This window comes from Neoarius graeffei, chromosome 12 (assembly GCF_027579695.1).
Source record: "Neoarius graeffei isolate fNeoGra1 chromosome 12, fNeoGra1.pri, whole genome shotgun sequence".
Classification (NCBI taxonomy): domain Eukaryota; kingdom Metazoa; phylum Chordata; class Actinopteri; order Siluriformes; family Ariidae; genus Neoarius; species Neoarius graeffei.
This window is the reverse complement of record NC_083580.1, coordinates 9,537,902-9,555,839: the sequence shown is the minus strand read 5'-3', so window position 1 is coordinate 9,555,839 and position 17,938 is coordinate 9,537,902. Positions and strand designations below refer to the sequence as shown.

Sequence of the window (17,938 nt, the reverse complement as noted above, 5' to 3'; positions counted from 1 at the left end):
ATCCAGGAAAACAGACTGGCATTATGTCATCTGCTATCCAGCAAAGGAGGTACCTGAAGGTTTGGACAACCATAGTAAATATAAATCCAGTATGTGCCAAAAGACTGATTACAATTATCAGATTTTTTTATCAAATGTCAGGTATTTTCCACCTTAATACTAGTATGTCATGGTTAGTTTTATGTTAACTGACACTGTGATTTCCATGAGGCTGAATGCAATAACCGGTCTTACTACATCTCACCAAGCCCCTCCCACATGCTATTAATCCTATTGTTCAGAATTCATATTTATTCTTGGTAGGAAAAAATTTGTTGGTAGAATGGTTCAAATAGGAGGCAAGAGATTTATTAGGTAAAGTATTTGAATACAAGACTTACATTTCTGTACCATCACCAAAATGAATATGATTTTAGCAATTGAATAATTTTCGCAGATTCACCTGTATAATTCATGGAATGCATAATTTTAATTGGACTTTATCTAATATTATAGCAGGAACCATGTTTCATCTTTTGCTGCTCTTAGGTGAGTTGTATATTTTTCTGTGTTGTGTTGTATATAAGAAAGTTTTAAAAGTTATTGATAAAGATTGTACACAGTACCATATTAGAACATTATTTGAACTTTGAATAGAAGAAGAAGAATTTTACTTGTACAAAAAAAACTTGCAAACTTAATAACTTCAGTAACAAAAATGTAAGCTTATTTACTCGTGTCTTTCAATATGCCTGTCCATTTTACGTTTGCTTTGATCCAATTTGGTTCTTTGAGGTATTTCTACTTACAGGGTGGTGTATAGATTAATTTATCACCTACATTATGATTTACTACAAAAAGTGTTGCGAGAACAATGTGTGTGTGCAAATTTATAGGACCAAATTTGCACAAACATGCTTTGGACATTTGAAGAGATACTTTTGTCTTTCATTTAAAGTTCTCAAAATTACATAAAAATACGTCAAAATGACTTAATATTACCATGTTAAAGCTCAATGCTAGCACTAGGCAAATTAACAGCTTTAAGATATCTTTAACGTATCCTAGAAGTTTACGAAATGCTAAATTTCAGTGTATTTACTTAGAACTTTAAGAATCCTTATAGTATAACTTTAAGTGACGTTCCATGACTTCTTAAAAATAACAAAATGCTGTTCAGAAGAACATTTAAGATGTCACTTAAAGTTACTACATTTAACATTTAAATGTACTTAAAGTCACTACTACTTTTAAGAATACCAACAAAGGGTCTTAAAGTTACTAGTATATTTAATGAATTTAAAAAGTTGAGTAAAGGTACTGAAATTTACTGCTAAATTTAAGGGCTGTTCTTAAAAGTAACTTAAATACACTACTAAATTTAAGGTTACTTTAATGTTTAGATTAAATGCAATTAAATTCGTATTTTCACCTCATGTTGAGGCAGAGAGATGATATAATTATCGGGGGGTTATAAATGCATTCTTCTCGTACATCCCTAGAAAACACTTCCTTCCCAGTGAAGTCCCACATTCCATACAGTTTTTTTTAATAAACAGAAATTTTAAAGAACAGTCAAAAGATTAAAAAGAAAAGAAAAGGAAATGTTCAAAATCTTAAATATTCAGTATTCAGGATTGTGTGATTTCTTGGTCATTGTTCAATTTCAAGCAAATCTGTGATATTTGTAACTCATTTGTACAAAAAGTCAGATATTCCTTGAGATTTATCCCTTCTACTGAAGAATATATTCAGATGACACTCCCATGATTTTGATTGAACATGAATCATCAAGCTTTACACAATCTTTTGGAGTCAAAACAGCTTAAGCTTATTGACTGGCTGATTCAAGTGATTCACCCATGGCGATTGTGAACAATTAGCACAAGCAAAACCTTTTTTTTAGTGTCGTTTCCTCATGGTATTTTGCAAATATCATTCACACAGGTATTTTCTGAAAATCACTCTCAAAATGCACTACTAATTATACATCTGCAATTTATCGGATTGTATTCACATAAATTGATGCTCTTTATTTTTAAGTTTTAGGGCCTCACTGGTAATATAATTGACAGTTATTCCATGAAATTGAGTCATACATGAGCTGATAGCTGATGAGGCGCATAACACCGAGTTGGCTATAAGCCATGTACAAAGAGATTGAGTGGAATAACTGTTTTATTCTATCCACATTCACTGGATTTTAAGAAACGGAGCATTTTTATTTTTTGCAAATTCGATAAATAAAAACTTTATACAAAACATCCAACAAAATCAGTTCTACTTAGAATGTAAACAAACCGGCGAAATGACAGGAGCAATTTGTGAAAAATGCTGTAATAATAATTCCTGAAAAATTTTAAAAAGATATATTCTTACCATCAGATACTTTTATTCCATATTTTGTTGCATTTTTTGTATTTTTTTTTTGGGGGGGGTTGTTTTCGAGTAGAGTTTTTATTTCATCCTTGGTTGGTTCAGCAACACACTCTGCCATTTTGTTTTTCTCTACTCATGGTATATGAGCTGATAGCCTAGTAGTAGAGTAGCCAATCAGAGCGTGCGATTGCTCATATCCAGTGAATGTGGATAGAATAATTCAAGTTATGTTCAACATGCAAAACTGTTATTATGTCTTTCATAGGGTTTTTCAGCCTCGCCGTCTGTCTCCCTCGTCAGTATCACTTCATTAATGAGAAGAAGACCTGGGCTGAAGCACAGAGATACTGCAGAGAGAAGTACACTGATCTGGCTACCATTGATACCATAGAGGACATGAGCTCACTCCTTAACACAGTAACTGGCAGCTACTTAGGTTCAGCCTGGATTGTTAATAACAATAAGGAGAGTTTAGCTGGTGATGATATACTGGAAACAGAGATCTGGAACAGCAGGAGAAGCTGGATTGGACTGTATAATGATCTGAACAGCTGGAAATGGTCTCTGAATGATGATTCTTTCTACAAAGAGGGAGAGAGAAGCTTTAGAAACTGGTATATACAGAAGCCGATGAACTGGAACGAAAACGAATTATGTGTAACCTTTGTAACTTATTCTGAACTATGGACAGAGACCTCTTGCTCTAATATGCATCCATTCATTTGCTTTGATGGTGAGCAGAGCAGTTATACATGCTAAATGAAAATATCACAAAACAAAATACCTTTAGAAACAAATATGTATAATACACTTTACCTGAACAAGTACAGTTTTCTTCATAAAATGTTACACATTACATATTTAACAGTTATTCCACAAAATCGAGTCGTACATGACCTGATAACTGATGAGGTGCGTAGCACCGAGTTGGCTATAAATCATGTATGACGAGATTGAGTGGAATAACTGTTTTATTATATCCACATTCACTGGATTTTGAGAAACGGAGCATTTTTATTTTTTGCAAATTTGATAAATCAAAACTTCATACAGAATGTCCGACAAAATCATTTCCGCTTAGAATGTAAACAAACTGGCGAAATAACAGTAGCAATTTGTGAAAAATGCTAAATAATAATTCTTCAAAAATAAAAAAGATACATTCTTCCCATCAAATACTTTTATTCCATATTTTGTTGCTTTTTTGTATTTTGGGGGGTTTTGTTTTCAAGTAGGGTTTTTATTTCATCCTCGGTTGGTTCAGCAACACGCTCCGCCATTTTGTTTTTCTCAGTATATGAGCTGATATCCTAGTAGTAGAGTAGCCAATCAGAGCATGCAATTGCTCATATCCAGTGACTATGGACAGAATAATACATATTGCGTCTGTCTCTTTTAGGTAAGGCGAATGCCAGTGAAAGATATGTCCTGGTTACTCAGAACATGAACTGGACTGAAGCTCAGAGTTACTGCAGAGAGCATTATACAGATCTGACCAGTGTGAGGAATGACACGGAGAACCAGAAAATTGGATCATTATTTTCTCCTTATGATTCTGGATACAATACTGTATGGATCGGCCTGTACAGAACCAGGTCTTGGTCAGACAAAAGCAACTCCTCTTTCAGAAACTGGAAACCTGGACAACCAGATAATTACAGACAGAATGAATCCTGTACTGCTGTGGCATTTAATGATTCCGGGAAATGGACGGATGAAAACTGCAGTCAAGTTTTGCCATTCCTCTGTTACATTAGTAAGTAGATTTGTGACCATTTCTACATCTGTACAGTGTCTGTGCCAAGCACTAATATACATTCTTTACTATTATTTATACCTAATGAATGGCCACTATCTATTTTTTAATAATCTATTAAAATTAAAATCAAATGAACAAACATTATAACTAATATTTATGTTGGCTTTCTTAAGCAACAACATCAAAATCAACATCCTCTCGTCAATATTATCTAATTAATCAGAAGAAGACCTGGACTGAAGCGCAGAGATACTGCAGAGAGAAGTACACTGACCTGGCTACCATTGATAACATGGAGGACATGAGCACACTCCTTAACACAGTAAATGACAGCTACTCAGGTTTAGCCTGGATTGGACTGTATGATGATCTGGACAGCTGGAGATGGTCTCTGGATGATGATGCTTACTACCAGGAAGGGGAAAGAGAGTTCAGAGGATGGTACCAGCAACCTGATAACTTCAATGGACAAGAGCTGTGTGTGTCCATGAGCCCAACAGGGGAATGGTTTGATCAGCCTTGTACTACTATAAAGGCATTTGTTTGCTATAATAGTAAGAATGGTATGTTCTGTCAGTACGTTGGAACATTTGTGTAGTGGTTCTAACCTGTTACTGTAGCTGATCTGGACTTAAATATTAATGGTGATACAGCGATTGTCGATAGGAAACTCTAACTTTGACAATGCTCTCAATTTCAGGTTCAAAGAATTTATATGTGGGGATTTATTACAAAATGACTTGGGAAGAAGCTCAGAAATTCTGTCGAGCAAATCACACAGACCTGGCCAGTGTGAGGAATGAGACTGAACTTCAGCAGATACTCAGTGTCACAAATGGCTCTGAGGTATGGATCGGTCTGTATAGGAGCCAATTATGGTCCGATCAGAGCAACTTGAGTTTTACATATTGGAGACCAGAAAAAGGAGAATGGTTTGAAACGATTACAGAGTATTTCATTAAAGTTCACCGAAATCAGCGCTGCGCAGCTATGGATCTTTCTGGCCACTGGACATATGAAAACTGCTTTACCAGTTTTCCTTTCATCTGCTACACCAGTGAGTTTATTTCCTTTCTGGATAGTATGAAGAATAGTCTTTTGGTTACTAAATCTATTGGCCACTAAATGAAACAAACCAATGTGAGTTTACAATACTAATGTTTCCAGATGTTCCATGAGTTCCAAGTGTTTTATAATTCTAACCCTGTCTTCTTTTTTCCCTGACAGCTTTCAACACAGGTGAGTTAAAACAGTATATGTAATTGCTTGTAAACCTTAATAGAGATATTCATAATCCTGTCTTATAGTAGAATTAATAGTACATGTTTCAAGATATTAAGTTTCAAGAACCAGATTTTTAAACATATGATTTTCCAAATGGAGACACTTTTCCATTTGGAAAATCAGGGGTCCAAGCACTAAAGCCGCTTCTTTCGTAAAAGTATCTGAGCAGCAGAAACTATTTCAAAAAGTTAGTGTACTTTTACTTGGCCCTATTTGCCTATATTCACTAAAGTGCTAATTGGCTGACTCACCAAAATGGCCAACAAACAGCCAATCAAATTTCAGCAGCCAATATCTGACATTGTGAATGCCATGACATGTGCTCATTCATAATGGCACTTACAAGGTATGCACCAAATATGAAACAAATCAGCCACAAGGTGGTACTGTAATAAGAACGTTTATGTTTTGGGTCATATCTCAGCAACCACATGGGTTAGAATAAAACTTCTTCTTTCCTCTCATAAGTTATCATTTCCCAAATCCAATGAGCCTATAACCACCAATCTCTCCCCCTAAAATTTCCTTCCATTTCAATTTCACACAAAGGGCGGAAAGATGAACTCAGCAAAATGGCTGTCAAAGAGCAATCAAAATTCAGCAGTCAATGTATGCTTGTATGAATCATCAAGCTTAATGACATTTTATAAGCTCATTCCTAATGGCACATAGAAGATCTCATCTCATCTCATTATCTCAAGCCGCTTTATCCTTCTACAGGGTCGCAGGCAAGCTGGAGCCTATCCCAGCTGACTACGGGCGAAAGGCGGGGTACACCCTGGACAAGTCGCCAGGTCATCACAGGGCTGACACATAGACACAGACAACCATTCACATTCACACCTACGGTCAATTTAGAGTCACCAGTTAACCTAACCTGCATGTCTTTGGACTGTGGGGGAAACCGGAGCACCCGGAGGAAACCCACGCGGACATGGGGAGAACATGCAAACTCCTCACAGAAAGGCCCTCGCCGGCCACGGGGCTCAAACCCGGACCTTCTTGCTGTGAGGCGACAGCGCTAACCACTACACCACCGTGCCACCCCACATCCATCATGTGTCTCAAAAATCACTTATTCTCTACAAGTTCACTTTGCGTAGTCTACTTGACTATTTTTTTTTTTACATCTTTACATTTACATTTGGGGCGGCACGGTGGTGTAGTGGTTAGCGCTGTCGCCTCAGAGCAAGAAGGTCCGGATTCCAGCCCCGTGGCCGGCGAGGGCCTTTCTGTGCGGAGTTTGCATGTTCTCCCCATGTCCGCGTGGGTTTCCTCCGGGTGCTCCGGTTTCCCCCACAGTCCAAAGACATGCAGGTTAGGTTAACTGGTGACTCTAAATTGACCGTAGGTGTGAATGTGAGTGTGAATGGTTGTCTGTGTCTATGTGTCAGCCCTGTGATGACCTGGCGACTTGTCCAGGGTGTACCCCGCCTTTCGCCCGTAGTCAGCTAGGATAGGCTCCAGCTTGCCTGCGACCCTGTAGAACAGGATAAAGCGGCTAGAGATAATGAGATGAGATGAGACATTTACATTTCTCCTGTTGAAGCTGTCAAACCACTTCTAATTTTACTGTTATTTGCAACTTCTGTGAGCCAACTTGGACCCCGATGATCACCGTTTGTGGCTATATTTTAGGTTTTAACTTGCACAAAAATGTGTATAGATAGTTTTCACTGACGTCACGGCATTCCAGGGAACGCCCCCCAGCTGCCATCTTGGAGGGCAAACAAAACGGACCATCGCCACTACCGGCTACGTTATCTCGGACGAATTTATGAAGTTATATAGTCGTTTTTCTAAAATAAAGATCAATGTCGGCAAAATCAAGCAAACAGAAGTATATAGATACATTAGACGACATCTCACGACAATGGTATGCAGGCAAACTGGCCTTGATTGGGGGAATTGACCCCTACGAAGTGGACAAAGATGCAAGTGACTATGCAGGGCTGCCAAAGCCTGAAACTGCCAAAGCCTGCTCCAAAGTCTGAAACTGACTTCATCAAACTTTAAAGGCTGTCTGATATATACAACTTTATATATTCACAGCGCGCCTTTTGGCGGATGCCGCCTGAATCGCGCAGATCCGGGTTTTTTTTAGGGGGGCGTTGGAGTGTCTGATTATAATTTCAAAGTAAATTCTGTATTAAAATTACTAAATAAGCAAATCCGTTACAGTCATTGAAACAGGAAGTATAAGGATGAGAAAAAAACAGTTTAAATCGGGAAGCTGCGCACATTTGCGCAGTCCTGCACACCGCTCGGGTGTGCAGGGGTTATTTAGTAATTTTAATACAGAATTTACTTTGAAATTATAATCGGACACTCCAACGCCCCCCTAAAAAAAACCCGGATCTGCAAGGCGCGCTGTTTGCATCCCAAACACAAATCAAATCATACAGAATAGACCTAAAATGTTTTTCAAAAATGACCCTTGCGTGAGTGAAGTGACAAGTTTCAAATAGAAACGTGATAAACGAGCGATATTAAGTGTACATTACAATGTAAACGTACACTTGCGGTTCCAGTTAGGCATTCTCCAGAGATTGTTCACATGATGTTTTGGTTTCCAAAAACAAACTTAAACACAATTGATTGTTTATTTAAACAACTTACCACTTATAAAATGATCGGAGCAGACTTTGCTGTGTTTGGAAGGCTGATAATCCTTGCGGTTTATTCTTGCAAGCCATAGATTTCTCCTTTGTATGTTGAGTTTGTTTGCTGCCTTCGTGCTCCCATACAGTGGGAATTCCATAAAAGCTCCACTTGACTTCATCATCTGACCTATTACGACAGCCGTGAATACAACAGGTGTGCACCATTGCTAGCTTTAAATAGTAGTAATGTAACTATAAATGTAAATAATATATAAATGAATGTAACTCGCGCGCTACAATGTGTGCTCAGTGACCTGTACGGTAAGCTAGCCCTCCAAGATGGCCGCCACCAGAGAATCCTCGACTCTGTGACGTCATGTGAAAACTATCTATACTTGTGCACGTAAACTTGCAAATGGAAAGCATATGTCCGTGTGTTTGCTTTATTCATTATGATGCAAGACATTTTTTTTGCAGGTGCTATGATGAGACTGCAAGTTAAAATCAAAGCTAATGGAAATCTCTTCTATCCAGAGATCAAAAGATTGGTTTTGATGAAAGTGAGTAAACTTTTCTTTCTGAAACAGACAGATGCTTATTCAATGTTCCTAAACATTAAAGGTGCTATGTGTAAGAATTGGTCACCTGCTGAATTCATACTCCACATTACAAATAAATAGGGGGCAGTATATCACCAGAAAGTAGGGGTATCCACCCCGATGTAAGAAACAAATGGAAAGAAAGAAAGAAAGAAAGAAAGAAAGAAAGAAAGAAAGAAAGAAAGAAAGAAAGAAATGCACAGGAGTGCAAAATGTAATTATTTTTAAATTAATAATGCAACTCATCAAACCCACTGTCGATGACTCAATAAAATAATCACATAGCTGAATATTTCTGAAAGTTTTGTATTTTGTTTGGCTTAATAATTGGACCAGAAAGAAGAGTGTCATCTTACATCTGAGAGACTGTGCTCTTGCATTTTGACAGCTTGTGAATTATTCTTAGCAGATCTTCCACACAGCCACTGCAGAACTGTTCATGATCTTCTAAGGATTTGTTACATTTAAACTCATGCAAAGTATATGCGCTCAGTCAGTGTCTCGATATGTGAGTGAGTGAAGGAAATACATAGAGGGCTGCAATCCAGTCTTTGGCTGTTGTTGTGCTTAGTTTGCCCAAATAGCATTGCTAGACCCTGCAATTTCTCCCTGTTGGGTCCGTTTTTTTTCTCTCTCCGAAGTTCCATCCCCAAAAATCCAACATATCTGACACACAAAACGGCAACCACAAATCTATCTTTCATTGCTGGGATTCGAGTTGTTTCTGCAAATTTCAATAATCCATTTGTTGCTCTTTTCTCTAGCTTTTGGCAGTCTGTAAAAAGCTAACTCCGATTTCTTGTTGAATCTGTACAGTCAATCACCAACAGCTCTCTCTCTCTCTTTTTAGATGTGGTTTTTGTAACATATTTTGTGGCATTTTTGTGTATTCATGACTCAAAGCCAACAATGAAATTCAGTTCTTTCTGCCACTCAGTCAGTCTAATCACAAAGACTTCAGCATACGCTGACATCACGTGCATACGTGACATATTTTCTACTCATTTTGGACTGAGGGCAGACTGGATGCTACAGTGACTCACTATCGCCCCCTGAGGTACAAAGTGGGATTATGAGATGGATGGTCCATCCTGTCTCAGGGCTAGCTGGTTAGCATTCTAACTTCAGTGGATATCTCTGCAACACAATAGACGTCTCTGATATAACATCAAAACTTATTTCTTCACATTCTGTTGATAATTTTGGTACATTTTTTACACATAGCACCTTTTATTATTATTATTATTATTATTATTATTATTATTATTAAATGCTAAATAAATTATTAATTTGATGGACATTTTTACAAGAGTTTTTAAAAGAGTTGTACAGTATTTGGGGGATTTATATAAATATTTCACATTTTTGTCAGCTTCGACAAGAATTGAAGAGACAAGAAATTTCAAGGGACTTCATTTTGAATGTGAGAAACATTCAGAAGCTTGGTCCAGATGTGCTTTTCGAGGAAGTCCATTCTATTGAGAGAGAACCACACAAATGAAAGTTTTTTTTCTTCAACAAATTGAAAATTTTACTGTAACCAAAATATTTACAGCTTTCAAAAGCCTTGAAATGCCTCCTGACTTTGACCATAAAAATAGCAAATCACTGTAATTACACTAGGAATGAGTGTGATTTTCTAAGGTATAATGCAAGGAAATGTAAAATGTTTAACATGCTCCACTTCTCTTACAACTTCATTTGTTCATGACTGTTGTCATAAATTGGAAACTCTGAACCTACATTCAAAAGTATTTACTAATCTAGACAGACCTTTCAAACATTAAAGTGCATATCCTGGACCAATTTCATTTTTTTTTATATGAAAGTATGTCCCTTTACACACTCATCCAGAAGGGTAATTTTGCACAAGGCCATCTGTCTACAACAGAAAAAAATAAAATAACAAAACGCATTTGGAAAAATCCCAAGGGAGTCTGGAGCCAGATTTGTGACGTCACGTGTGGATCCGCCAGCAGGCTGCGAGAGCTTGTATGGGTTCAGTGCACAGTCTGTGTAGACCAAGTTTAGCAGCTAGCAATTTGCATTGAAATATGGAATTGTCGCCTGAGTTTCTAAACCCATGGATTCATGTATCAGTGCTCATCTGCAGTGGTGCTTGAAAGTTTGTGAACCCTTTAGAATTTTCTATATTTCTGCATAAATATGACCTAAAACATCATCAGATTTTCACACAAGTCCTAAAAGTAGATAAAGAGAACCCAGTTAAACAAATGAGACAAAAATATGATACTTGATTGTTTATTTATTGAGGAAATGATCCAATATTACATATATGTGAGTGGCAAAAGTATGTGAACCTCTTGGATTAGCAGTTACTTTGAAGGTGAAATTAGAGTCAGGTGTTTTCAATCAATGGGATGACAATCAGGTGTGAGTGGGCACCCTGTTTTATTTAAAGAACAGGGATCTATCAAAGTCTGATCTTCACAACATATATGTTTGTGGAAGTGTATCGTGGCAGGAACAATGGAGATTTCTGAGGACCTCAGAAAAAGCATTGTTGATGCTCATCAGGCTGGAAAAGGGTACAAAACCATCTCTAAAGAGTTTGGACTCCACCAATCCACAGTCAGACAGATTGTGTACAAATGGAGGACATTCGAGACCACTGTTACCTTCCCCAGGAGTGCTCGACCAACAAAGATCACTCCAAGAGCAAGGCGGGTAATAGTCGGCAAGGTCACAAGGACCCCAAGGTAACTTCTAAGCAACTGAAGGCCTCTCTCACACTGGCTAATGTCAATGTTCATGAGTCCACCATCAGGAGAACACTGAACAACAATGGTGTGCATGGCAGGGTTGCAAGGAGAAAGCCACTGCTCTCCAAAAAGAACATTGCTGCCCATATGCAGTTTGCTAAAGATCACGTGGACAAGCCAGAAGGCAATTGGAAAAATGTTTTGTGGCCGGATGAGACCAAAATAGAACTTTTTGGTTTAAATGAGAAGCGTTATGTTTGGAGAAAGGAAAACACTGCATTCCAGCATAAGAACCTTATCCCAACTGTGAAACATGGTGATGGCAGTATCATGGTTTTGGCCTGTTTTGCTGCATCTGGGCCAGGACGGCTTGCCATCATTGATGGAACAATGAATTCTGAATTATACCAGCGAACTCTAAAGGAAAATGTCAGGACATCTGTCCATGAACTGTATCTCAAGAGAAGGTGGGTCATGCAGCAAGACAACGACCCTAAGCACACAAGTCGTTTTACAAAAGAATGGTTAAAGAAGAATACAGTTAATGTTTTGGAATGGCCAAGTCAAAGTCCTGACCTTAATCCAATCGAAATGTTGTGGAAGGACCTGAAGCGAGCGGTTCATGTGAGGAAACCCACCAACATCCCAGAGTTGAAGCTGTTCTGTATGGAGGAATGGGCTAAAATTCCTCCAAGCCGGTGTGCAGGACTGATCAACAGTTACCAGAAACATTTACTTGCAGTTATTGCTGTACAAGGGGGTCACACCAGATACTGAAAGCAAAGGTTCACATACTTTTGCCACTCACAGATATGTAATATTGGATCATTTTCCTCGATAAATAAATGACCAAGTATAATATTTTTGTCTCATTTGTTTAACTGGCTTCTCTTTATCTACTTTTAGGACTTGTGTGAAAATCTGATGATGTTTTAGGTCATATTTATGCAGAAATATACAAAATTCTAAAGGGTTCACAAACTTTCAAGCACCACTGTATCTATTGTTACATAAATCATTTTTTTTCTAATTACTATTCATCTCATCTCATCTCATTATCTCTAGCCGCTTTATCCTTCTACAGGGTCGCAGGCAAGCTGGAGCCTATCCCAGCTGACTACGGGCGAAAGGCGGGGTACACCCTGGACAAGTCGCCAGGTCATCACAGGGCTGACACATAGACACAGACAACCATTCACACTCACATTCACACCTACGGTCAATTTAGAGTCACCAGTTAACCTAACCTGCATGTCTTTGGACTGTGGGGGAAACCGGAGCACCCGGAGGAAACCCACGCGGACACGGGGAGAACATGCAAACTCCACACAGAAAGGCCCTCGCCGGCCCCGGGGCTCGAACCCAGGACCTTCTTGCTGTGAGGCAACAGCGCTAACCACTACACCACCGTGCCGCCTAAGCAGGGTTGTATATACATTTAATGTGTTTGACAGGTCCCAAGATCTCAAGCTCTGACACACATATCCCTTGATACATGTGAAGTAAGTGTATTATCGCCCAGCGCTTTCGTGTTGTTTACTTTTGTGTGTGTCAATAAATAGCATTATCCGTGTACCACACAAACACAGGAACACCTAATTTAGAGTATAGTCTCCCTTATTTCTTACCCTGGCAACAGTCAGCTTGTGAATCGCTGATTTTCTTGGTCTTTTTCTCAGCTCTGCTTGGTCCTTGGCTTTTTCCGGGTGCCTCGCACGAAGCGCTCCCATTTCTCTCTCATTGTCTGGTCTTTTGGAAATCGATGACTACTAATCCCATTAAGATTGGTGTTGCTACACCCTCCTACGATACATCTGTTAACCATTTTAATAATTACGTGATAACGTTGAAGAAATTTGCAGAAAACTACCAGGTTGTTTTCTCATAAACAAACCAGCGCTGACATGGGATTCAGAAGGAGGTGTCCCGCGTGTGACGTCACAAAAATCAGTGTTTGCCGGGAAATCGAAATGCCAAGTTTTTTTCAGAGGCGGACCAATTCACCTCAAATGGCTTGATTTCAACTGAATTTTTCTGGTATTGCGCAAGGTAAAAAAATTGCACAAAATGCAAAATGTGACAGATATTTGACCAAAGTTTAACATAAAATAGGAGAATTACATTGATCTTGCTCCTGAATTTACCCGTGATACGCACTTTAAGGTGAAAGGGAAGATTTTTAACATTCAAACACTAACTGTAATACAAAAAACAGTTAGTATTAGTACTCAATAACAGTCTAGAATTGTGCATAAGTATGTGATTTGAGACACAGAAGTAGTTTGTTTAGTGGAGGAAGACAGACAGGGAAATTTCTTCATTTTTAATCCTAAACTACGCTACTGCAGCGTCAGTCAGGATTCGAATAGTGAAAAAAGACGACAGTAACATATATCTTAATAATTTAAATGCAGCTTATCTGAATGTGACTTCGAACAACAAAATATTAGCAAGCAAAAATCCATCGTCAACATTTCTAATCATAATTTGTCTCATCTCATAATTTGTAAAAAATAAAAATAAAAAATGAATGAAACAAAAAAGAGGAGATTCTGAGTTTCTCTTGTGACCCCATTTGTAAATCAAGCGACCCCACATGGGGTCATGACTCCTACTTTAGTAACCCCTGGTGTACTGTTTTATTTAGTGTATAGGAATGAAATTAATACTGTTTATAAACTGTATTTCCTAAAAAAGAATTTCAACAAATAAAACACTGTACTTATTTACACTTCGTGCAATTTATAGAAACTTTGGATGTGTTATATTTTCTGATTTCCAATAATCATATACTCATCATTACGTACAACCTACTTGTGTTAAACAATACTATGTGATTTATTTAGCAATTCTTTTCGGTATTTGTAGTTATGGATGTGTTGATTAAAGGCCACTTTCATTACACTGAATGAAGGATTGTGGGAATGTTTTTTTTAAATTGCAGCTTATGTATTGTGTGAAGTAATGCTATTCATAAAGGTAAAATAGAGAATTATACTGTTTAAAGAATTTTGTGACCTTGAACAGTTTTTGCATTTTATATAAAATCACTTTATAAAGAGAATAAAAACAAATCTTACAAATTTCAGTACTTCAGCCAGCAACAACCTCTTAACGACACACCCATCAGCTATTCACATGTTAAGTGCATGGAACATCAGTGTCGTCATTCGCTCATTGTGTAGCAAGGGAAACCAACTCGGGCTACGTTTACATTAGACCGTATCTGTCTCGTTTTCTTCGCGGATGCACTGTCCGTTTACATTAAACCGCCTGGAAACGCCGGGAAACGGGAATCCGCCAGCGTCCATGTATTCAATCCAGATCGTGTCTGGTCCGGTGCCGTGTAAACATTCAGAATACGCGGATACGCTGTGCTGAGCTCTAGCTGGCGTCTCATTGGACAACGTCACTGTGACATCCACCTCCCTGATTTGCTGGCGTTGGTCATGTGACGCGACTACTGAAAAACGGCGCGGACTTCCGCCTTGTATCTCATCTCATCTCATTATCTCTAGCCGCTTTATCCTTCTACAGGGTCGCAGGCAAGCTGGAGCCTATCCCAGCTGACTACGGGCGAAAGGCGGGGTACACCCTGGACAAGTCGCCAGGTCATCACAGGGCTGACACATAGACACAGACAACCATTCACACTCACATTCACACCTATGGTCAATTTAAAGTCACCAGTTAACCTAACCTGCATGTCTTTGGACTGTGGGGGAAACCGGAGCACCCGGAGGAAACCCACGCGGACACGGGGAGAACATGCAAACTCCACACAGAAAGGCCCTCGCTGGCCACGGGGCTCGAACCCGGACCTTCTTGCTGTGAGGCGACAGCGCTAACCACTACACCACCGTGCCGCCCGCCTTGTATCACCTTTCATTAAAGAGTATAAAAGTATGAAAATACTGCAAATACTGATGCAAATACTGCCCATTGTGTAGTTATGATTGTCTTTAGGCTTGCCATCCTTCCACTTGCAAGTAGTAAGTGATATGCGCTGGGATCACACACACAGCGGCTCAGTCCCGAATCGTGGCTTGTGCACTTCACTCGCGCGCTGTGTGAGCTGCGCAGGGCCGGAGTGCGCACCCTCCAGAGGGCACTCGCTGTTCAGGGCGGAGTGATTTGGAGCGCAGGATGCCTGCGGAGCCGAGCGTATCTGTGTATTGGCGTTGCTATGTGCACGCAAATCGTGTATTGGTGTTGCTGTGTGCACACTAATCGTTTTAAAAACGTTAATCTGATGATCCGCTGATACGGTCTAATGTAAACATGGGCTCAGGCTACATCCACACGACTTTAGAAACTTTGAGGAATGGCCAATGCAAGGAAGATGTCTCACTAGCGGTTGTTGCAGACACTTTTATCCAAAGCGACTTACAATTGAGAAAAACAATCAAGCTACAGTAAAACGTAGGAAATCATAGAGTAAGAAGAAGAGAGTGCATGTTAGATGGTTAGTGGGTTGTTAGGATAGGAGGTGATCTTTGAAGAGAAAGGACTAGTTGATCGAAATGTGCTGTGTTATTTTCGTCAAGTTTTGAAAACATTTTCTGTTGCCAAACTATGTTTCACTGATTTACTGGGGCTCACCATCAGCCTGGAAAAGACCAACGTCAGCGCATAGGATACACCTACTAACCCTTCCATCAAAATTGACGGCATCACCCTGGAAGCAGTCAACAACTTCACATACCTGGGGTCGACCATCAGCAATACTCTCTCACTGGACGTAGAACTGGACAAACGGCTCGGAAAGGTGAACACTATCATGGCTTGGCTAACGAAGAGAGTGTGGGAAAACAACACGCTGACAGAACACACCAAGATCCACGTCTACCAGGCCTGCATTCTCAGCACCCTGCTATATGGAAGTGAGACCTGGAGCACCTACATGAGGCAAGAACGCCAGCTCAACTCCTTCCACACGTGGTGCCTCAGGCACATCTTGAGAATCAGCTGGCAAGACCACGTCCCACACAGGGTGATCCTGCAGCGCGCAAACATCCCCAGCATATACTCCCTTCTGAGCCAGCGCCACCTTCGATGGCTGGGACACATCCGGCGTATGGAGGATGGGAGGATACCAAAGGACATCCTGTACGGACAGCTGGCCACCGGCACCAGAAGAGTCTGCCGCCCCTCACTCCACTACAAGGATGTGTGTAAGAGGGACCTCAAGGCATGCAGCATTCCTCCTGATAGCTGGGAAGCACAGGCCGAGGACCGAGGAACCTGGAGACAGCTTGTACGAAAGGGCATAGCAGACGCCGATGTGAGGAGAGGCCAGCAAGCTGCAGAGAAACGAGTGAGACAGAAGAGTGCAGCAGCAACCCCAGCAACACAGACATCCCAGTACGTCTGCACCAACTGCAAGAGGAAATGCAACTCATGCATCAGCCTGCTCAGTCACAGCAGATGATGCCAGAAACCCAGAGAAAGACAACACTCCAAGGACGCTACCCGTATGGGCTCCCGAGACTGAGGGGCCAATGAATGATTTACAGTAATTAGTTACCTAAGTCAACATGCCCTGCATAGTCATAGTTTATCTTCATTGCTAACTTTAGATTTATTATAGTCCGTGCATAAGTCTATGCATAAGATTGTGAAATGTAGCTTTGGCTTTTAGGGCTTCTTTTCTTTGTAGTAACTTTCCAAGCAGAGAGGAGTGGGGGCAGGGAAGAAGAAGAAACCTTTATTTGTCACATGCACACTTCAAGCACAGTGAAATTCATCCTCTGCATTTAACCCATCTGAAGCAGTGAACACACACCCAGAGCAGTGGGCAGCCACACTAGAGTGCCTGGGGAGCAGTCAGGGGTTCGGTACCTTGCTCAAGGGCACTTCAGCCCAAGGCTGCCCCATGTTAACCTAACTGCATGTCTTTGGGGGAAACCGGAGCACCCGGAGGAAACCCACGCAGACACGGGGAGAACATGCAAACTCCACACTCCGCTGCTGGGTTCAAATCCGGAACCTTCTTGCTGTGAGGCGACAGTGCTAACCACTACACCACCGTGCTGCGGAAGGGCGGTATTACAGGTGAATTACACCTACCTCATCAATATTCATTTGAAAGGGCAACTGGCTTTGGAGAAAACAAAGGTAGTCTGAAGTTTCTACAATTAGTATTGAAACTACATAACATTTCTAAATGCTGTTCTTACTTTTATGTAGCCAACACCTATGTTTACAAGGTTCAGACTTCAGAAGTCTTGTGCAGATATATTTATAGTGTTGTGGGTTTTTTTACAAGGTTTGAAGACTCTGAAAATAGTTTTTTGTAAGGTAGTGTTTGCACTTCTCATTCATCTCATTATCTCTAGCCGCTTTATCCTGTTCTACAGGGTCGCAGGCAAGCTGGAGCTTATCCCAGCTGACTACGGGCGAAAGGCGGGGTACACCCTGGACAAGTCGCCAGGTCATCACAGGGCTGACACATACCCCTTTTCCACCAAATCAGTTCCAGGGCTGGTTCACAACTTGTTCAACTTGCGAGCCAGCTGAGAACCAGTTTGCTTTTCCATAGCTCACGGTGCTAAGGGAAGCCACGTCATTACGTCGCTGTATACGTCAGTTACATCGTTGTATACGTCAGTT

At 40.2% G+C, this 17,938-nt stretch overlaps 1 protein-coding gene across 2 annotated transcripts; it reads left to right on the top strand.

The window, feature by feature from the left end:
* The first annotated feature begins 284 nt into the window (after positions 1 to 284).
* On the top strand, positions 285 to 10,405 carry LOC132895189 (macrophage mannose receptor 1-like). Of its 2 annotated transcripts, none has more exons than XM_060935501.1 (9): positions 285 to 354; positions 496 to 528; positions 2,624 to 3,091; positions 3,758 to 4,114; positions 4,291 to 4,680; positions 4,818 to 5,174; positions 5,345 to 5,356; positions 8,482 to 8,564; positions 9,976 to 10,405. In XM_060935501.1, exons 2-9 carry the CDS (start codon positions 504 to 506, stop codon positions 10,102 to 10,104), a joined length of 1,821 nt encoding a protein of 606 aa, XP_060791484.1. In that variant the 5' UTR covers positions 285 to 354; positions 496 to 503; the 3' UTR covers positions 10,105 to 10,405. The 2 variants fall into 2 exon arrangements, with proteins under 2 accessions (XP_060791484.1, XP_060791485.1); XM_060935502.1 differs by having other exon boundaries at positions 314 to 354; positions 499 to 528.
* The last annotated feature ends 7,533 nt before the right edge of the window (positions 10,406 to 17,938 follow it).

Coding starts and splice junctions, on each gene's coding strand:
- LOC132895189 (XM_060935501.1), top strand. CDS start 504: ATGTTTCATCTTTTGCTGCTCTTAG. Junction 3,092..3,757: donor TCCATTCATTTGCTTTGATG/GTGAGCAGAGCA, acceptor TGTCTCTTTTAG/GTAAGGCGAATGCCAGTGAA. Junction 4,681..4,817: donor TTGCTATAATAGTAAGAATG/GTATGTTCTGTC, acceptor TCTCAATTTCAG/GTTCAAAGAATTTATATGTG.